At 39.3% G+C, this 21,825-nt stretch overlaps 4 protein-coding genes across 4 annotated transcripts in view; 2 read left to right on the top strand and 2 right to left on the bottom strand.

Annotated features, from left to right (window-relative positions):
* The window catches only part of LOC124187193 (protein single-minded), a 60,921-nt gene extending 52,758 nt beyond the window's left edge, over positions 1-8,163 (bottom strand). The window contains exon 1 of the mRNA XM_046579551.1: positions 7,320-8,163. The gene's annotated coding sequence lies outside the window, so the exon portion shown is untranslated. The remainder of the gene's footprint in view (positions 1-7,319) is intronic.
* A 3,143-nt stretch (positions 8,164-11,306) lies between these two features.
* LOC124187194 (CWF19-like protein 1) lies at positions 11,307-13,355 on the top strand. The gene is made up of 3 exons (XM_046579554.1): positions 11,307-12,091; positions 12,195-12,852; positions 12,925-13,355. The coding sequence occupies exons 1-3, from the start codon at positions 11,472-11,474 to the stop codon at positions 13,222-13,224; spliced, it is 1,578 nt and encodes a 525-aa protein (XP_046435510.1). The 5' UTR covers positions 11,307-11,471; the 3' UTR covers positions 13,225-13,355.
* Positions 13,287-15,094, bottom strand: LOC124187196 (methylthioribulose-1-phosphate dehydratase). The gene is made up of 5 exons (XM_046579556.1): positions 14,888-15,094; positions 14,665-14,759; positions 13,958-14,226; positions 13,682-13,883; positions 13,287-13,494 (listed from the first exon to the last, which is right to left on the bottom strand). The coding sequence occupies exons 1-5, from the start codon at positions 14,915-14,917 to the stop codon at positions 13,377-13,379; spliced, it is 714 nt and encodes a 237-aa protein (XP_046435512.1). The 5' UTR covers positions 14,918-15,094; the 3' UTR covers positions 13,287-13,376.
* Positions 15,095-15,184: 90 nt separating this feature from the next.
* LOC124187191 (germinal-center associated nuclear protein) lies at positions 15,185-21,694 on the top strand. Its single transcript, XM_046579544.1, has 4 exons — positions 15,185-17,069; positions 17,490-20,147; positions 20,342-20,623; positions 20,714-21,694. The coding sequence occupies exons 1-4, from the start codon at positions 15,664-15,666 to the stop codon at positions 21,306-21,308; spliced, it is 4,941 nt and encodes a 1,646-aa protein (XP_046435500.1). The 5' UTR covers positions 15,185-15,663; the 3' UTR covers positions 21,309-21,694.
* Positions 21,695-21,825: the final 131 nt, after the last annotated feature.

The following is a 21,825-nucleotide window of genomic DNA, read 5'->3' as shown; positions in this document are numbered from 1 at the left end:
CGCCCATTACGTATAACTTTAAACTTTCCTGGGTCTTAGGGTTCGAAATAAAACTACTGCAGGAGGAATATCATTCAAGGGCGCGTCCCTGGCTTGCCAGGACGCGAAAGGATCACGTCCTCCACGTCTTAGGGAGACGGTAAACGACTTGAGGAAACCGCAACCTCCTTCCTCTACTCTCAGAGTCGCAGATTCTTTCTTCTCTTACTGCTCCTTGGAATTGCTTGGGACGATCATGACGTGCGAGGGAATAAGGTTAAACAATGGACGTAGGTTTCACTTTAACCAATCAAAGAACATGTCCAAGGTGACGTCATAGCCTTGTAGCCTTGACATTTTGGCATTTAATGGTTATATTGTTATTTTCAGCGAACAGAATATACCGGAAATAAGTAAGCTCGAACCTCGAGTAACGTGCTTAGGTGACTTCCGTGACGTCGTCTTGGATCTGCGCAGACTGAGCGAATATCGGTATTCAATTCTGACACACCTTATCAAATCGTGGAGCCGACGATGTTCGTGACTGTCGTCGTAAGTCAACAGGACTTCATCCAAAGACACGATGGGTCCAGGATGTCACAGGAACCAATTAAACCAAATAAATGAGAACCAAGGTTTGCTTTCTCGTAAGAGTACAAACCAAGTTTTCTCATTCGACGCTCCCATTTTTTCAAACTACTCTCTCAAGTCTAAATAAAAAAGCCACAACAGCAGCATCGCTGATTCGTTTTCGATGAAAAATGGACTGCAACGGTCTTTCCTCTGGAAACGTGACATGTTTTCACGAAGCTTTCATCATATTCGTAATGACCACGGTCATTGTTCAATACCGACATTTTATTGTGCTTGGATACCAGCCGGAAACTGTAGAAGACTGTATTTTTAATTCATCAATTAGTACCTTTCTATGATGGGTCAATTTTTTTTTCAAAACCTCCGAAATCAGGACAATTCACTGTCCAATGGACTGTTTCTTCACACTACAGAGTTGCCTGAAAAGATGAAGCATCGAACGCGATTCGAGACCAACGTTCGATTGTCTTCGTAAGCCAGACTTCGTAACGGACCATATTTTCCATTTAATAATCAGTTACCGAAATTGGCATGATCGATATTTCGTTTCATGCTCAGAAGTAACGAAATTCACTGCTTATAAATATACTATTTTTGGGAGACTAAGAAATTGGCTGCAAAGTATGTCGTTGAACGTCATTTCACGAACATTGTTCACATCGATTCGCACATTCATCGTTGGAGACAAAAATTCGATCGACTTTAAAAGCCTAAATATTACAGAGACCATATTTTCGATTTAATCGTTATGTCTCGCGTACGATTTTCGTCACGCTATGAATTTGCTCCCAGAGACGAAGAAGATGATTTATAACATCATCCGTGGCTGAGAGTGTTGATATTTAAAACTCGACATCCGATCCAAAGTAGAAAAAGAAAAAACCGTTACAATAGACATCTCAGACCCACCACGTTGAGAAAGAAGAGACATGCGGGTGTGTTACGAGTTTTGGCAATGGGTTACTGATTATATGGTCCCATTCACTATTCACTCGACACAGCCAGGTACAAGGTGTGTACAACAGCTATGAACACCTAGACAAACGGCCGGCATACAACCACCACTGTGTGTTACACATATCGTGTAACTCGAGCAGGGTGATAATGTTTTTTTTTTTTTAGGTACGAGAAATCTTTCTCACGTTCAAATCTGATCGTTCGTAAACGCAATAAATTCAAGGACCATTGTTGGATTCTTTGTTCGTGTCAATTTTTGGAAAAACGGACAAGAGAATTATGGCTACTCGTGTGTAAATATTGTAGATGTCTGGGTGTCTAGGTAAAAATTGGACTATGGCAAAATGTCAGATAAGTTACGATTTAAGGGGATGTTTGCAAAAAAGATAACGACAAAAGTAAAGTGCTTTAGCAATACCGTATGCAAACAGCAGAAAATAATTAATTTTATGATGTAAAACCTAACCAAAATTACAATCGGATTCTTTTTTTTTTTTTTATTTTTATTTTTATTTTAGATTACGTTTTTAATTATTAAACGACGGACAAGATTCGCAAAAAATTGACATGTTATTCCTAAATATCCATTTTACTTTATTCAATATCCATTCCCATCCTATAAACATTTTATTCTAAGACAACCAATTCGAAACTATCAGTTTTTATATCCCAGTTCCTGTATCTGCACAATATAAAATAGCTCAAGTTCGAAATAAAAAAAGATAAAAAAAATCGGTTACTAAACGGTGAATCATTTTCAAACTTTACGGGATTGTTTAAAATTAATCGAAAAATTGTATAATTAAAACTCGTGTGGATTAAACATTCCCGAAATTACTACCTGACTACCTTAAGACCGGCATTGATGGGCAAATTACGAATGATTCGCTGTTCAGTTGAAACCCACGCCGACAAAGCGAAATCACTTCGGTGATTTTCCACATTTAAATATCTTGTTCTTACGCTTTCTGAATACGAATTATTGGGCGACATGCCTCTGCCATTAAGGATTTTAATCGGTCGGATCGTTTAAGTCAGAATTTGGGAGGCGAGAAGAAGACGTTAAAAAAAAAAAAAACTGTTTAGCAGTATTTTATTTGAGCTGCCGATGGTGAACGAACGAATGAAACAACAGCCTCAGGGAATCTTTTTTTTTGTGTCATGTGAAGTGAATTCGTTGACTTTTAAGATTACACGTGAATTTTCAAAGAATTTTCACATTATTTGGAAATGACGGTTTTCGAAAATTTTTAAGGTCTGTATTTACGAAACTGTTCGTTCAATGCCCCGGAAACTTTTTATTTGTACTGTACAACGTTTTTACGAAAACTCGACGAAATTTCAAAATAATGAGAAAATTATTTAAAAAATTCACGCGTGTTGAGAAAAATCAACGAATTCGTTTCACGTGACGAGAATAAAAACCTTCCTAAAAATTTGTCACACAATGTTTTCCACATTATCGGTGTCGGTATAATGAAATTCCAATTGGGATTTTGAATGAATTTTTTCTCTACATTTTTATGGGTGCATAATGCAGTGCAAGCCAAAATAATGACGACGTATTTTTTGTTTTTCGTTAAAAATGATAATTTTTCATGTTATAGGTGATTGAATTTCACCGATTTATATATATATATATCTTAACACGGGTTACGTCACAATGTTACAGTTTTCAATCTGTTATATTGATGACAATTTTGATTGAATCGAAAAAATAAAAAATACGTCAAAAATATTTTTTTTTCCAATCTGCAAGAGTATGAAATAAAAAAAAAAATTTCATTCCAAACCCCGATTGTCTATCTTGCTGGAAGAAGTTCACGGACGCAGTCCTGCGGCAGCCGCGTTGCTGGAGAGTGTGTGGACAAAGTTAGTTAGCAGGAAAGGGAACCAATGAAAAAATGAACACGACACCGAGTCGTATAACACTCGTTTGCTCTGTCCTTTGTTGTAGGTAGGCACCTACTCGCTGCTCGGCCAGCAGTCTGCATATTTTTTTTTTTTTCTTTGTTTCCAGCTTCGAAAATATAACGATCGTGAAAAAATTTCACTTTAGGATTGAAGATTATCCTGGGATCGATCCGATCGGCGGCGAGATGCCGGATAAAAATCGAGACGAAAAACTCACGCTGGTTTAATTTGATAACACGAATGTCGATTCTCTTGGACATTTTTTTTTTTATTAATTGTAATTGTAGCAACGAATTGTACAAAATTGAAGGAAAAACTATAAGAAAAGGTTACATTCGTATACCGATATCTATATTCTTACAATATAAGATAATCCAATTGTCCAACGTAGTTACAGATCTTTTTAGGTTTCTCGAGATGACAATTAATATTCTGTCGATGTAGGATCGCTCTGTAACATTAAACGATGCGGCGTGTGAGGAGAGGAGAAATTACTCAGCATCGATAGAATTCCCACGACTTGAGATCATCCGTCGTTTTCGATCGACGAACGGAGGGATGAATTGATTTAAGATATCTTGGCGCAGATAACGCGCACCTCAGATTCATCGACAGATTATATTCGATCGATCGACGCTTCTCGTTGCGCACTCGCGACGATACGGGACCCGACAATCCTGCAGGTCCTTGATTCTTGAAGCTAGTTTTTGTCGCGAGGATCGGAAAATATTCTCACTCTACGAACGATCGACGGAAAATATACGCCTGTAATTAAATGCGAGTTGATCGGAAAAAAAATTTGAACGCGCGGAAAGTTTTTCAACGATCCGACCGACGAATGAAATTTTCAATGACTCGACGTTTGAATAATAAATATCAATGTAAACGAAACGTTCATTTTATATTACGGTTTCAAAAATCATTAATCTTCTTCGTTTCCGATCACAACGCAATCGATGCCCTACAAAATCGTATCTGTTACAGAATTTCACTTTCACGATATTCGGAGCAAAGAATGATTTTCTGTCCTCTCAGTTGGCATGGAATACCTCATATACATATAGGCGTTGAGTAGATTCTACACACGGTGAAATGAAAACTACAGAATAAACGTTACCCATATTTGTTTATTTTAGACCGTTGTCGCGTGTTTTACGTCTCGGAACGACGGATGATTAGCATGCGAAGATTGTGCGTAAATCGCGGCAGCAATATATATTTGTACATTATTATTGTACTCTGCTAACCGATCGGTTTTACGCGTGTGATTAATAATCGATAATCATCGTTATTATATGTACACACAATCAACATTACCGGATGCGTGAAAACCAGTTTTGCGACGATGAAATAAAAAATTCAGTAATGGTGAAAAAATTCGATGAATTTATACAGAATTTTATGCGTACATGATTGTGGGTCAAGTTGTAGAGATTTACGATTTGCTAAATTTTTTACAAAATTTTCCATCTACAGATATCGAAATACGCGTCGGTAATGGACAGAATTGTTTAAAATTTGGTATTAATGCCTGGTTGTTTTTTTTATTTTTGAAAATTTGTACCGTCGGTCAATTCGACCATGTAAAATCGATCGCTGTCGTTATCTTTATGATATGAGTTAAATTTTTGCAAATCGTGCAGGATAGAAAACTTGAAACTGATAGAAAGACGAAACACAGACGATAGAATAGTCGAAGATCGAGTTTATATATTTTATAATTTTTCTACACATGTATAAAGTGCAGCTTGTTCGAAAGGAACACTTTTTTCTATTTTTAAGGATTTGACTCACCTATGATTTGTATATTTATCCAAAAACACTGTCACTTGTAGCTGATCTCATTGTCAGTTAGGAGAATATCAACTGTAACGTTTCATGAAAATCACACGATCTGCACACACCGTGATTTAGAAAACTTGTTTTCATTGGGGAATAAATTTTGCATGCGAGTAATTAGGTGTATGAAATTCGAAACGAGATTTAAAAAGTCACCGCGATTATCATTTACCGAAAATTAAAACATATCGTTCGTTAAATAACTTTATTCCGTAAAACTGTTTAGATATTTTCTGAAAAAGAAAAAGAAGAACAGAATTCTAAAAGACAGAATCGATATTCGAACATTCGTTAATTTTGGACAAAAGCGGATTCGTTAAGTTACGAAACAAATTGATATCGTATATAATTGAGCTCCTTTATAGAAGCAATCGATCAATGTTAAATCAACAATTTTTCGTTAGTTTGTTAATATCCTTTTTGAGAAAGTTCTGTTGATAAATTTTTTTCAATACCTTCATAACTCTGAGTTATTTAAAATCATCACAAATTGATTAGCTGCATTGGTTGGTTTAATATCTGAAATTGGAACTGCGACATTCCGAGTGCAAAGAAACATTTTCAATTGAGTCCTGAAGGATCTTTAGATAAAACTCTCGTGCGGTTGCTCGTTTATAAGTGCATAATATACGCTCTCTATAAATTATCCAAAATCGAGTCGATATTTCACTTGGAACATATTTGAAAAGCTTTGATTTCGATCACTTTCACCACGATTGAAACAGCGTTGAAACTCGCGACGGTTGAACCGCGGCTCACAATCAGTTGATCCGAGAGACTCCGATCCATGGATATAAGTTACACATTGCAATGAACCGAAAGGTTCACTCATCGACATTGGATTGACAAGTATAATTTTAGACCGCAACAGTATTACGACACTTGTACGGACATTAACGACTGGGAGAGATGAAACAACGGCGATGACCGATGAATTAATTGGACTTGGATTCGTCGAACTTGACTACGTGAAAAATGAGTTTATAGTTGAACGAACAGACGTCGTCCAGCACCACAGTATCACCAGCTCCGACCGCTGCAATCATGACTATCCGACTGGTCTTCCAACGAAGAACCAAGATTCGACCGGGAACCACGATTTGCAATTGAACGTGACTCGGGACCGAAGACTACGATCAAGTCCTGGGTCGGAACACCTCGTGAATAACTTAATATAACAACACTCCGCAGTCCGCCTGCTCCATGCCCTAATGTTACCTCACTCGCCCCTAATCAGGGGTGTTTATTCGTGCGCTTTTTTGGGTTGCCGGTTTTTTTCAGGCTCGAATCGGAAACCCAATGGCTCGTTGGATAATACACGAAATTCAACGCGTTCGTCGGGTTTTCACTTTCAGATTAAAGCTTGGAGCTTGGCCTGCAGCGATATTTTCCACATCGTTGATGCGTAAGCAGCCAAGTGGAAACGGAGATTGACGATGGTGATAACACACATTTGGAAGCTTACGAAGTGCACCGTTGAGTTTAAAAGACTGTTTCATGGAATAATGTGTGAAACGTATACTACCGTACGTAGAAGGTTATACAGTATTATTTAGACATCAACGTATCTTTCTCGTTACAACGAATCACGTATATGGTTGAATATTATGCACTGTTTGAAATGCGGTGTTAAATGTAACAACGAATGTATTCCTCAGAAGTCCACACCATTTTTGTGTTGATTTTAAGACCACTTGGTGTGATCGAGAATGGATCGACTTACACCAATGACGTTTAATTTCACACCAATCGTGTGCGGACTTTTATTGACACCGTAGAATTCTCCGACATTGTGTGAGTCTCAGCTTGTGAAAATGGAAGATTATAACTTTTGGCTTATAATCAGTTGCACCTTTGTAAGAGTCGAACGAACGTACCTATCGCAATAATTGTAACCATTGAATTCGATCAAAACGAGAACGTTTTCCTATAAGTACCTATAAACGATGTGCTGGTGTATGCAATGAATATATATATATATATATACGAGTATAAATATGAGAAGGTGAGAAAGTTATCAACCATGGTGAACGAACCTTCGCTGTGAAGTGATCTGTAATTGTTGTGTCAGCACGTCGGGTGATGGGCTATGAGATCCAATGTAGGGTAGAACCTTTTCTTGGAGATCCAATTCCTCTTGTTGCATGTATAAATATGTTATAATAAACGTTTCTTTATGGTATTAACGCAAAGTTAGAATTATAAACTGCACTTTTTGCCAACATTTTCCATCGACACACTTGTTCGGTTTTCATTAATATAATCATACATTACGTAGAAACGACCTCGTATCACGGAACTGTTTTAATTCGAGTGCGTTGATTAAATACCGTCGTGATATTCAAGGTGAGTTTCCATAACAGTTTGCATTTAATCAGGTTTAACAATTGGAACTGGGTTCCCGGTATTATTTGATTTAAAAAATCTCGCCGAGATTCCTCTCAAATTTTAAAAACCGACCGCCGCTGCTTTCGATTCTCGTTTACCCTCGACTGATGCCCGTTGTTGTTATGGCCGCGATCACCCCAATGGGTTCGATACATTTTACGTTCACCTGTAACAATTCCCGGTGTTTCGCACTCGTAGCACTCGAGTAATGTTGGTTAAATAAAAAAAAAAAAAATGGTTTTTAAAACCCGCGAGCGTGATATGTCGATGTTTTGAAATTCAGTTTCAAAAATCCCGCCCCGCAGCTTCCCTCTTACAACCCTCAAAAATCTTACTACGTAATATTACTCCCCTCGACTCGGCGTTGACGACAATGCCGTTCGATTATACGATTCATTTATCTAAAATAACGCAATAGGCGCACGTGTCCCGTTTTCTACCATTTTAAAACAATGCCTAAACGTTGGTAGTATTTTCACCGGAGAGATTCCGGTTCACGGTGCGCGGTTGACTCCCCAACGAACGCGTTCCTCCCAGCTTCGTAAAACATCGTCGCCCTGCCCCTTTCAATTCCCTCCGCCAATCCCCGCCACGTTTTACTTTCCTCACACAACGGGGGATCCCCCTCGTCCGTATACGTCGAAAGAGGGGGCTGTTAGCGCGTGTAATTGCGATGCGGTGGCGCTGGCCACGCCCCTCGGATCCTGATTGGCCGGCGCCGCGTTTTTGGGCGGAGCCGACACGCCCACTTCCCGTTTTTCCCTCCCGGCCTGACTGCGCAGAGGAATCTGCGCACGCAGGAGCTTCGCCTGTGTGTGTAAGCCGGGATTTTAAACAGGGTGACTCTTTTTCAACCGAAAATCAACCCGACTGATATTCTTCTACGCCGTACGCCGCGTACGGCGTTGGCAACCCTCCTCGTTTCATCCGCGACTAGCTTAAGGGCTTTTACACCAATTTCTTTTACAACATTCTAGACACCAAGGTGAACGTATAAATTCATTCTTTTTTTTTTTTTTTTTTTATTTTCCTTTTTTGTACTCTTCCGGTCCTTCGACATGCGCTTATACGTACCTATACCTACCCTTCTTGATGGCGTGCGGTCTCTCACGGAAACGAAGTTACAAGCGTGGGGGAATAGCTTCGGCTTCAGGGATGCGCGATGTCTGCTGAACGGGAGATAATTGCGCTGCTGGTGATTTAATTTAATTAGCCCAACTTGAGATCCAGCTTTATACTCACTTCACTCCGAATCTTCTATGTATTGAGTAAAAATTCAGATAATATAGTCGAACTCGTCTCATTTCGTTTCTTTTTGCGTCAGGCTGAAATATCGACCTACCTACATTGTCCATACGAAGCATAGAATAAGATGAACTCAATTTTTAACTGTACTTATACTGTATTAAAATCGGTATAATCTGTATGAGTGCAACAATAAGAATCAAGACTACGCTGTATAAAATTGGCGGTGTTCTAAACGTTTTCTTTCTGTCTTCTTTTATACAGTGGTATTGACGTATCTTTTAACTGGACGTATGATACATCATGGTGCCTGGTATTTTGAAAGAAACTAACTTTCTGTGTAATATCGTCATCCGATAACATTGTGTTCACAAAGAAAATAGATAAGGAATATTATTTTAACTTGAATTTGCAGTAAATAACATAAATCCTAGCTTCATATTATATTATCCCAGCTACAGGTACATCATTGAGAGAAAAAACAGTCCGACATAGCTAAACACGTGTATATGTATAATGCAAGTCTCGATCAGAGCTTACATTCCGATTTAAATTCTCTGCTGTTGAATTTGTGTTTCTCCGTTACTTTATAAGACTGTAGTTTTATACAGGCTTCTTGATCGTTTTGTTTTTAATGTATACACCTAACGTCTTTCAATTATTGCGTGTCAATAATCTTATCAAATTTCCATTATAATACCTCCCAATAGCTCTACAAAGATATCACATCTGTTTTATACAGTAATTACGCTTCTTCCTTCTTTTATAAAACCGAGAGTTTGGGGTGTTTGCTATGCGAAGACATGAACCATCATTGAAAATACAAATCGTAAATCAATAGTCACTGACAACTCACTCACTAGTTCCTAAAAGCATTGCCCGAGCACCTGAGCAGCCAATGTCGTGTATGATTGTAATACCCATACATAATTCTGATATTTCCCAGTGTACGGTAGCTGAAAATTCCCAGAGAGTATCGATTCTATCCTAATAAATTCGGAATTTGAAAAATCTTGCAAGTTTCTCACGGTGTTAACTCGGTTCACCCGTAAACGTAAACAATACCATGCACTTGCAGTAGGTACTTGTGTAGGTACCAACTCACCTGTGTAGACATACCATGTAAATTGAATTCTCCGTCGTTATGGTGGTGAGTAGAAGAAGGTGCACGGACGCCTGTCGCTACAGTGCATGGCCATAGAATCGCAGGTACATTTTCCACCAGGTATATATATATATATATACGCGTCCCATGCCGAGGAATTTTATAACAGGCAAATCGCTTCCAGATGTGCTGTTCCGAGTCTACGGCAAACTCGCTTCCAGTACCCGAAAACTAAGTACAGTATAGTTACAAACCGAGGATTCCCACGAGTCTCCTACTGGGACAAACTGTCCAGGCAGGTTGTAATTACTATGCTGGTACACGAAATTCTTGCTTCAAAAATTTTTCACGCTGAAGAAGAAACCGTGTATTGGTATAGATGTGTATGACAGGTAGGACGAGGTTATTGCTCGTGGGTGTTGCAAGTGCACTGTGGGAAAATTCTTACTCAAGCTGTAACAACGCTTTCCACGTCGTAAATCAGGTGAATAATTCCGCCTAGTGTACGTGGGAACGGTTCGTTATTTAGGAAGGCGAAATGTCTGTACAACTACTCATGAATCCAGATCTCCCATTATACGAAAACTGTATATATACGTTGCATTGCGAAAACACGAAGATTATTGTAATTTCTTTTATTGTAGCTTTTGTATGAATTCGGAGTAAAGGATTGATCATTGTTCCTATCTTACTGTGCTGTTTCTGATATGAGGCTTCCAATTCTTACATCTTCCACGAAAATAAGAACAGAGCTGCAAATCAATTGTATCGAAATTTGAATTCAATGCTTTGAACTACCCCGGATGCGGATTTTATTTTTCAAGAGTAAGATCGTAAACTTACGTGACTTTTTCCCTAGGATATTTCTCTCTTACTTAATCGGAAAATAATTTGCCTATCACACGATGAAGATTTTATACATTGGTATAATTCCCCCTATATTTTCTCAAATGTCATTTCGTACGCACGTATAAAAGTTGCAGAAAATAATCAGATCTGCAAAAAAAAAATAGAAGAGTAACCAAATTGTATCGCTTGATAAGTTTCATTGATCTATAGACTTGTCATCATGCGTTACGAAAGAACTTACCGGTGAAATAATCTCTAGCCAACGAACCTTGTTAAGATTCGATCGGACACTTCGAATTTTGAAATTCGAATGATTTACCGTTTGCGCGTGTGTAAGATGTGATTGGGATACCTATGCGCATTTACCGTCGGTAAAACAGAAACGGAAAGTGTTGCGTTATCGTGAAAACGCACGTTCCATCAAGCTCGTCATGTTACCGACCGACTTGATACCTAACCTAAAAAACTGTGTTGAAAAATTCTCGTCTGTTACACTGTTTACTGTCAAATTGTACCGAGCGTTAGGCATCATCGGTACCATCCATCGAGTTGTTGACATCCTGATCTCTGCACAGGTAAAAATATCCGAAGTAACTGAGAAATGTCTGACAAGCAGAAAGTGTTGGTATGCGGAGATGTGAGAGGAAACTTCAAAGCGTTATTCACAAAGATCGAGGTAATAAACAAGAAGTCTGGACCGTTTGACTTTCTGCTTTGCGTGGGGAACTTCTTCGGTCCAACTAACATCGAACTGGAGCCGTACAAAAATGGTATGAGACACATCTCTGTGCCAACTTATGTTATCGGTCCAAACACAGAAGCAGACGTCGAGCACTATCCCGATATAGATGGGTGCGAAATATGCCCCAATCTTACCTACCTCGGCAGACGAGGTCTCTACAATTCATCGTCGGGGCTGAAGATCGCCTACATCAGCGGTGTGGAAAACTCAAACTCTGCCAGATCCTCTGGCACTTACAATTTCAACCAGACCGACGTTACGGCCATCAGAGATATTTGCCTTAAAGGACAGCCCAGCTTCAGGGGCGTTGATATTCTTCTCAGCTCTCCCTGGCCGCAAGACGTCACAAATCTCGATCCCAACAATCCACAGTTCAAATATCATGGCTCCAAACTCGTGGCGTGGCTCGCTGCCCATATCAAACCAAGATATCACATCAGTGGACTTGAGGATATACATTACGAAAGACCTCCGTACAGGTGAATTGGTTTTTTTCAAAGTTTATCACATGTTTGAATAAAAGTTTCAAGTTTGGCGATTTGTATTAAGAAATTTTCCTTATTCTCTGATTCATTTCAATAGGAACCACGCACCGAATGGAGACAGCATCGAGATAGCCTCAAGATTTATAGGTCTGGCTTCAGTCGGCAATACACAGAAAAAGAAATGGCTTTACGCCCTGAATCTCACACCTGTTGATCGCACAAGACTCTGTGATCTGGCGCTAGGAACGACAGACGAAACGCAGAGTCCTTATCCGCTATCTTTGCTGAATTCTAAGCACTCCAATCAGGCGGATGACTCGAGAAATACCCAGTTCTTTTATGACATGGACTCCAAGGACGATAAAAAACGATCCAAAAATCGCGATGGCGGTTTTCACAAAAAACCCAGGCCTGAATTTGACCAGGCCAAGTGCTGGTTTTGCCTTTCCAGTCCTGAAGTATCAAAACACTTGGTCATTTCCGTTGGCACTGAAGTTTACCTCGCTTTAGCCAAGGGTGGATTGGTCGACGATCACTTCTTGATACTGCCCGTGACACATCACGCCAGTCTTTCCATCTTGCCAGATAACGTTGCCAAAGAAATGAAAGCTTTCAAGAAAGCCGTGGCCAAGTATTATGCCAGTACCGACAGGGTACCAGTATTCTTTGAAAGAAATTACAAGACTTCACACTGTCAGCTACAGGCTGTTCCTGTTCACAAAAATCAGGAACCTGCCTTAAAGGAAACATTCGAGGTACGATGAGTAATTAAAACGACCAAGCAAACTTTGTCACGTTTCAATTTCTTTTCTGTTATTTCCCAATAGGAGTTTTCGCAGAGCAGTAATTTCCAACTAGATGAACTCCCGCCGCGAACTCAGCTCGAACAAATAGCCCCGGCAGGAACGCCCTATTTTTACGTTGAACTTCCAAGTGGTGAAATGCTCTACCACAGAATCAGGAAAAGTTTCCCCATCCAGTTTGGGCGTGAAGCATTAGCAAGCGATCGGATATTGGACATGAGCGATCGCGCAGACTGGAAGGATTGCCAGTTGGACAAGGAGGAAGAAACTCAGTTGGCAAAAAAAATTAGACAGCAATTTCAAGAGTATGATCCTGCTGCATGAAACAGGAGATAATCCTGAAAGACACGCAAAGTGCAGTATCGCCCACTTGGTGCTGATGGAAATCACATTTCATATTCACCAAATGCTTTTTATTTTCGTAAATTGTAAATATATGAAATGCCTCCAAAGTTCGACGTCCTTTAAAACATATTTTATTGAATCTCTGTACGCTGAAACCGTAACTCGTATTGCTCGGGTGTTGCCAAAGGGTTTAAATTATGCTGTTTCATCTGAACAGCGATGTCGAACAAGTAGTCGTAGCATTCTGTCCTGTAAGCGAAAGAAAATCGATATTCGTTAGTAATTTGAGTATGTTGAATAATAGAAATTGAATAACTCTTACGCATGGACAAATTTTAGTAAAAAAACAAACTTGATTCACAGTTTTGGAAATGTGGTCACATATATCAACACCATTCTTTAAATTCTTCTGAAAAGTGATAATCTTTTTTTTTACATTGTCTTAGCTTGTTGCCAGGTGTCGCCCCATACATAAACGCCGTGCCTTCTGACCAGAATGGCGCAAGTTTCTGGATATTTTTCAATAATCTCTGCCATACGATCTTTCAAGTCTTCCTCAAACGGAGTATTTTCTATAATCGGCACAACCAGCTCTTCGTCGTAGCGATAAGCACGTCCTGTTTTCTGATTTCTAATTCCTAAAAGGTGAATTATCTATTCAGTATGCCAGCCAATGTACAAGCAAACAACTGCTGCAGTTATTGACAACTACCTTTTATCATCTCTAGATGAGTGATGCGGAATTCTGTTTCTGGCCAAAGCAGCGTTACCATGACTGCAAATTTGGAATGGGTGTGTATAACCGCCCCTGCATTTCTTGCAGTATAAGCGCACATAAACAAAGGCGTGCACTGCGATGGTTTCAGCTTTTTCTCATCGGGAGGAGTCTTCTTGACGGTCCCTCTTATATCGTGAATAAACATCTCGTCAGGACTGATACGCTCTTTCTGTACACCAGAAGGCGCTATATAAATTTCGTCGCTATTCAAAAAATGAAAAACTAATTTAATAAATCTTTGATATTTTCTCTTGGATCAGCTAACATTATCAAACTTCCAGGATGTCCAGTCAAATGTTAAAAATAGAGTTGATTATTTTATTATAATTATCTTAGAAATGAGATATGCTGATTGAATGTAGAAATTATAAAAAGTAAATTCGCTTCTGAATATGCCATCCATTTACAAGTGCAATTTATTTGGCAGATTGTAAAAGTTTCAAAAGAAACAAGTCCCAGTTTGTAAACGAGACTGCTTTTTAGTTCAAATTCACGTTCGATTTCAATATTGTATCATAGAATTCCAAGTAATTCATAGTCTTGCGATAATTCCTTGATTTAAAAAATTACAGTAACTATTGGACATCCTGGAATTTCTCCTTGCATGCTGAATTATTTTTTAAATTGATGAGGATAATAACCCATCCTTAATAGAGATACCGCCTCCAGTTCCAGTCACCCATCCAAGGTGATAAAACTGCCTACAAAGTTCAGGAATCAAATTGCGAGGATGCTCCTAGAAAATAAAGTTGATTTCTCATCATTCGGTTTCCAGATTTCAAATTTTCCGTTCAAAGAACGCAACGATTATACTCAAAGTAGCAACAATCAGATCGAATTATCTAACACTTCGGTAATTCATACCTTCGGGTAATTTGCGTCGTAGAAGTCCATAGCGAATTGCAAAGATTATGATAATTTATGACACTGAAGCACGTCGTTGAATGATGAGTTCGAGTATTTTTCGACTCAACTGTGAATATTTAGTAGATGATAAGAATTTCCTTATCTTCCTGACGAGATCATTTCGAAACGGGCCTTCGAACTCTGAAAATATAACGCATATTTATCGAGTTTAGGCCAGGTTAGGTTGACGTTAACTTAGGGTTAGGTTATGTTTGGGTTGACTAGGTTAGGTTAGCTTGAGAAACTGCGTGAGGACTGTGATTGTACACAGTTTACGCGCAAATTTCGCATCATAACCGCCTAAATGAAGATCTAAAACGTGAAATTGGGCTAGCGAATCGTCCATCGATAGCAACATGATGTCAATTCATTGACATCCTGATTCCCTGTATCGAATTACGAAGCTGCTGGTTCGTCTCTGTTGAAGATTCTCTGATCGCAGACGAAAACAAGTGACAATCGCAGGTGAAGTTTTTCACCCTTTTCATGATGATCTAAAACGTGAAATTGGGTTAGAAAATCATCCACAGAGAGCAAAAAGACGTCGAATCATTGACATCCTGATTCTCCGTTCCGAAATATCAATTTACGAAACTGCTGCTTCGTCTCTGTTGAAGATTCTCTAATCGCGCTGCGTCACGTCTTTTCGCCTTTGCGGCTGCAGAGCAGAAACAAGCGACAGTCAGAGGCGACGTTTTTCACCCCGAGATACGAAAAACAAGCGAATCGTCAGAATGTCGGAAGAAACGGAGCTGCGGGAATACCTGGAAGAGGACGGAGGGACGATAACCTCTGAAAGCTTTACCTTCGCTACACCAAGTTTCGTATCAAGTCCTGACAAGGTAATAAACTTCGGGGTGAATTCTGAGCATGTATTTTCCGCCCGCCAGAACCAGGAGAACTCGTTCATTTTCGCACCTCCAGCAAGCGCCTCGCAACTCAGCTCACAAATCGAAGACTCTGGCGAGGAAACGGTGCAGGAACTAAAGGCGGTCAGAAAGCTTTACAACGCACCTTCGGGCCTTTTCACTTCAGCGCTGCAACCCTTCGAGGCCACGGATAAACTCATCGAGGATTACCGTCATCTCAAAGAACATGCCAAGTCGCGTTCTGCGGTTAAAGAGGACACGAGAAAATCAATCACATGCACCAATGTCCCCGAGCAACTGTTGACCAAAACGGCGGCGAAGGAATATTTCACCCAGTTTGGCCAAACGGTGAAGATTACATTGAAACCTCGTAAGACCACCATCACCGTCCACTACACTAACAGGGCGGCGGCAAACGCCGCGTTTCACAAAGCTGGTCAATTTGCGGGAAAGATGTTTGACGTGTCTTGGACGAGTTCGGAAGTTGCGCCTAAATCTTCAACGAAAAGGACAGTCAAATCTGATGAAGAGGCTGTGAGAAATCTCATCACCGCCGACAAGTACACGGTGAATGCTGAACTCCAGGCTATGATGGGGCTGGAGTACAATATGCACGGCGTTAAAACACCACAGGTCTTACTACCCCCTAAACCGAAATTGAAAAAGTCTAGGGAGGTCACAAAAAACGAGAAGCTGCCGTCCAAGGCTGCCCTGAAGTCTGAGAGACCCGAACACGAGCCTCAGGCGATTGTGCCTAAAGCAAGCGCCGAGGAGCTGCAAAACATCATTCGTCAAGCGGCTTACACCGCAGAAGAGAAGTACAAGGTGCTGGAAGCGAGAGATAGATTAATAAGACTAAAACAAATAAAGCCAAACAGTTTGGCGGCAGCCAAAATAACTATAGGCACTTGTCCTGATATGTGTCCCGAGAAGGAGCGACTGATGCGCGAAGCGCAGCGGCAAGTAGCGCTATACGAGCAGCTCGAGAGCAGAGAATACAGGATAAATCACACCAAGGCTGTAAAGCAATATTCGAGGTCATCAGCTGATCAGGAGGAACCGCTGGCCCATGAATTGAGGCCTGTCGCGTCGTTGAAAATGACGATGAGCTACCTGCTGCACGAGATCATGGACATGTGCATGGCAGAGAGCACAAACCTGGCAGAGTGGTTTCACTTCCTATGGGACAGGACGAGGGGCATTCGCAAAGATATAACTCAGCAGGAACTGTGCTGTGTAGATAGCGTTGAGCTGGTTGAACAATGCGCAAGGTTTATTTTATTTAATCTCATTTTAATTACTTAAAAACAGGTTTACACTCCATACATTTAATACAAAATCACTATGTGGCATAAAAATATATAAATTTTAAACATTAATCAAGGAGAATTAAGTATATAACATGAATTATAATTGATATGAAAAATAATTAATGAATTTGATAGTCTTCTTTTAATCGATATTTATATATTTGTTTTTGCATTTCATTTTTAGATGATGTGCAGATTGAAAAAAGTTAATATATATATACATTCTATAAAATGTAAAAAGTAAAAGAAAAAATACATATATTATTTAACTTATTCTTATTTCATACTTTAACGAAGTCTTCGGCAAACCAATTCACTACTTCATACCTCATTTTGCTCTAACATCTTGACAATACATTCATGGAGATATCAATTTTATAGGTTTCACATATTCTGTTCGGAACGTCTGTGCGCTGAGGGGCCGTCCGTCTTTGACAAGAAGATAAATACCGAGAACTTGACCAAGTGCTTGCAGACGTTGAAGTACATGTACCACGACCTCAGGGTGAAAGGAGTCACGTGCGAAAATGAAGCAGAATTTAGGGGGTATATCGTGCTGCTCAATTTAGACAACGCTAACTTCATGTGGGACCTCCAAAAGCTGCCACCCGATATACAAAAGTCTCCCGAAGTCAGATTCACCATTGAAGTTTACTCGTCCATTGACTCTCACAACTTTTCCAAGTTCTTTAAGCTTGTCAAAAAGACGACTTACCTTAACGCCTGCATTCTGCTGCGGTACTTCCAGCAGGTCAGGGTCAAGGCCCTGTCTGTAATGGTCAAGGCTTACTGCAGAGTCACATTCAACCCGTTTCCACTCTATGAACTAATTGACATCCTTGGATTTGAAGATGAAAACGAAGCCGTTAACTTCTGTAAACAAGTTGGGCTCAACATTTCCACGGATGAAATGGACATTGTTTTAACCAAAGAAAATTTCAGCGAGCCTGAATCGTCCATTGAACAGGGCAGAGCTATTCTCACTGTGGAATCCAAACGAACCCGGCATCGTCTGAGTGTCGGGCAATGCATCGCAGGTGGTAGAATGCCTGAGAAAATTTACAAAAATCATATTCCCCACGACAGTTTTGATTCAAAAGGATACCTGCAACCCAGCGCCATTAACGTCGAGGATCAAACTAAACAGTACAAATGTAAAACAGGCCCGGTCAAAAATGATCCCTATGAATTTATGGAGGAAGACACGATTAAGTCTTCGCAGAAATTAAGACCACAGTTGAAATCAGAGGATCAAACTGATACTGGGACCAGAAAACCAAACCAAACACTTTTGGCTGAATCTTCGAGCAAATCTGCTGGCTTCGGCGATGTTCTTAATAAAAGTGATAAAATTCCGCCATTGTTTCCCACTGTCTTTGACCAAGCTCCTGTACAAAAGGTACAATTTTCATTTATAAAACCATCCACTGCTTTCCAAAAGTCGGAAACTAACACACCGTTTGTATTCAGAGCAGATACCAGTTTACCACTTGAAAACAAGGCTTCAATTTCTGATGTGAAGCCTTGTCAAAATTTGGGGGATGGAGATAAATTTAAGAGTCATAATTTTGGAGCATTTTCAAAGCTGAGTCAAGGCACAGCTCAGATTGGGAACCAGAAACCAATTAGCGAAAATAATACAGGTTTACAACATGGACTCGAGACGTCGAAAACTAAAGATATTTCCCCGTTTTGTATGCCTCAGAAAAAAAGTACATTTTCGGAGATTACGCCGAAGAATATTTTTGGAAAACCTGATAGCGGAGTGCAAATTGTAGGTACCAAAACAGTAAAAACAGATGCGACAAGGGAATTTGAAAAAAAAGAAAGAGAAAGAATTGAGGTAGAGTTGAACAAAAAGAAATTAGAAGAGATGCAGAGACAGCTTGAAGCTGAGAAACAGAAACTGAAGGAATTGGAACGAGCAAAGAGGTTGAAGGAGGTAGAAAAAGAAGCCAAACAAATCCTGGATGAGGTAGAAGACGAGATGATGAAGGAAATATGCGAATCTGTGCTAAAGGAAGCGATCGATCTTCAAAAAATGTACGACGTGCTGAGCAAAAACGAAACAGAATCTTTAGTAGACCAAATTGTGTTGCAACTTTGTACGGAACTTCTAAAGGAAGAAATACGTATCCAAGATGGATTGAACAGAATATCGAAACGAATCGAACATCGAATAATGAAAAAGTATTACAAGACTTGGAGGCAAAATGTCACTAAAAAGAGACGTCAAAGAGAAGCTCTCGACGACACACCGGTCTGGCTACAAAATCACTCGGTCAGCGAGTGCGCCAGACTGTTATATCACCCTGAGCAGGATATGGTACTCGACAACATGAGGAGAAAAAGATTAAGAACCGATTCACCACCACAGGAAGACAATCTTGCACCAGTCGAAGTGATAATATATGCCGGAATAAAGGAGAATTTAAAATCGTCCGACAACGAACTGATCCCCAATGTATTTTGGAAGCTTGTTATATCATGGCCCGACGTCGAGCACCAGGTTCAACTGTGGCAGTATAAAAAAATAATGAACACCTACCTAAATCCTGAAAACTATACGCAAGAGCCGATAATGAAGACCTACAGTCCGAACGAGTACGAAACCTTGAACATATGCATAAGACACTTTGAGGGTATAATCAATGATTATAATTTGGTCGGAACTGATGGTTTGTTATTTTTGGCAGCCTCTTCAGAGAACTTGAATACAGTCAAGCGACGTTTGTCAAAAACCATTTTGTCCAGATCCAAGCTCATGCCTATACCAATAGCGATTGTATTCCTGGGACCTGATGACCTGGTGCCAGAGAATGTAGAGTTGGAGCTTGATTTAGAGATTCTATTGGAATCTGGCTATGTATCTGAGTATACTGTCGTATTCGAAAAAGAAATTAACAAAAGTCAAATACTCAGATTAATCCAAAGTGCTGCACTCTGGTTAACAACAAATAAATCACCTGTTGTACCTTTGGAAATGGATTATCTTAACCAGGTGTTGAGCGCTTGTTTAACTCAAGAATTATGGCTAAGGTGAGGCACTTTCACTAATCAATCTCCTCATTACCGCTATACGTTCTTAGAAATTAGGAACTGTAATGTTTTCACATTACTGAAGCTAATGCCTCAATTATAATTTCTGTTACCTGTGTTTCCCTAACTTCACGTGTAGTTCTGCTTTAATAGAAATCAAACTATATTCTCATTCATTCACTTTGTTTATACAGAATACAAGGACACTCCAACTTCAACAAACATCTAGCCTCAGCGTTAGACGATCCTGCTTTTATCATTAACTTGCATAATGAAGCTGTTACGCATCTTACCGATATATTTTTGGACCCAGAGTCCTTACAATATACTGAGTTTCCAAGAGAATTTAAGTCGCTGTTGAGTGACCAGGTGGACCTGCCATACAGCTATGAGTATTTTGATAACGCATGGAAGAACGAGCAAAATAGATCTGAGCTTGAGCAAATTATGAACAGTTTTCGACTGCCGGATTGGAAGTAAGAATTTGTTGACCGATTTTTAACGTTCAGTAAAGCTGTCTATGTATTCTTACTACAACTTTATTTTATAATTTTGTGCTTTTCCAGATATCAGTGGCCAATAGCAAACATGTCGGAACTTCACAATGCAATAAAAAACTACTGTTCGAAAGCATTACCTGACTATAATTGCGATGACTTGGCTTACAAAGTTATGAACGCTCTCTTTTTCATGACCGACAACTCGAAAAGCCTTAGTTTTATAGAGGTGATTCTAGAGATCGCGAAGAGAAAGATTTTATTGCTCGAAACGGATTTAAGAGTAGTGTATAATAAAAATCACGTCAAACATTTCCGTACGTTGCCGTGGTGGTTTAAATCGAGTATATTGTTGGAATACATTTCACAAAAGGAACTTGACATCCAAAACCAAGCGAGTGAAAAAACTTTTATGAATGAACCGTTCGAAAAGCGGCAGCGATTGCAACCCGATTTTAACGATGATTTAGATGTAGATAGTTTCTATGATCGTAATGACAGCCTAGCTGAATATTGTAAAGAAAGTCAAGACCGAGTTATGACTGTACACGGTATGTGTAAACAGTTTGAACTCGATATGGAAAAACAGAAAATGAAAAATAAAGCGCTGAACAAGCTCTTGGAACAAGCTTTACTAGACGAAGATCTAAATATTTTGAATTGACGCTAGGTGTAGGATAAATTAATAGCACTTGACATTTACACAAAAGAGTGAAATATTTATTTAAAATAATGTAGTAAAAAGCCTTTCTACTTTGTTAAAAAAAAAACCGCAATAAATAATTGAAACGGCCTCAAATTCATTATTTACATCGAGTTATAAGAAATTTAATTGATTTTTCAACCCAAGTGCTATCTTAATAAAATTATTATCTAAACTAAATTGTAAGTTTCATTGTAATTATGGTAAGTTTGTACATTTCGCAAAATAAACTCCCTCCAATACAAGCAGAGGAAAAAAACCATACTCGGGCAAGAACAACTACAGTGACAATTTAAAAATTAGTTGTGTACATATAATTATTCAAATAAAATGTTGTGTAAATTATATTTTTCTCCGCCTGTTGGAATAATTTTGATAAAGAGTATGGCCAAAAATACATGCAGATGAAAACGAATTATTTTTCATACAAAGAATGCTGTTTATTATAATCTTGAGAGAACTACTTCCAAATTTTATT

The sequence above is a fragment of the Neodiprion fabricii genome, chromosome 7, assembly GCF_021155785.1.
Source record: "Neodiprion fabricii isolate iyNeoFabr1 chromosome 7, iyNeoFabr1.1, whole genome shotgun sequence".
In the NCBI taxonomy this organism is placed as follows: Eukaryota; Metazoa; Arthropoda; class Insecta; order Hymenoptera; family Diprionidae; genus Neodiprion; species Neodiprion fabricii.
The sequence above is the reverse complement of the archived record's forward strand: the minus strand, read 5'-3'. Positions and strand labels throughout refer to the sequence as shown.

Excerpts from the sequence above, each read along its gene's own strand:
- LOC124187194 (XM_046579554.1), top strand. The coding sequence starts at position 11,472 with ATGTCTGACAAGCAGAAAGTGTTGGTATGCGGAGATGTGAGAGGAAAC. Across the intron at positions 12,092-12,194 it reads TACGAAAGACCTCCGTACAG|GAACCACGCACCGAATGGAG; the intron begins GTGAATTGGTTT and ends TCATTTCAATAG. Across the intron at positions 12,853-12,924 it reads CCTTAAAGGAAACATTCGAG|GAGTTTTCGCAGAGCAGTAA; the intron begins GTACGATGAGTA and ends ATTTCCCAATAG.
- LOC124187196 (XM_046579556.1), bottom strand. The coding sequence starts at position 14,917 with ATGGACTTCTACGACGCAAATTACCCGAAG. Across the intron at positions 14,760-14,887 it reads ACGACGCAAATTACCCGAAG|GAGCATCCTCGCAATTTGAT; the intron begins GTATGAATTACC and ends TTTATTTTCTAG. Across the intron at positions 13,884-13,957 it reads TCATCTAGAGATGATAAAAG|GAATTAGAAATCAGAAAACA; the intron begins GTAGTTGTCAAT and ends TTCACCTTTTAG.
- LOC124187191 (XM_046579544.1), top strand. The coding sequence starts at position 15,664 with ATGTCGGAAGAAACGGAGCTGCGGGAATACCTGGAAGAGGACGGAGGG. Across the intron at positions 20,148-20,341 it reads ACTCAAGAATTATGGCTAAG|AATACAAGGACACTCCAACT; the intron begins GTGAGGCACTTT and ends TTGTTTATACAG. Across the intron at positions 20,624-20,713 it reads TTTCGACTGCCGGATTGGAA|ATATCAGTGGCCAATAGCAA; the intron begins GTAAGAATTTGT and ends GTGCTTTTCCAG.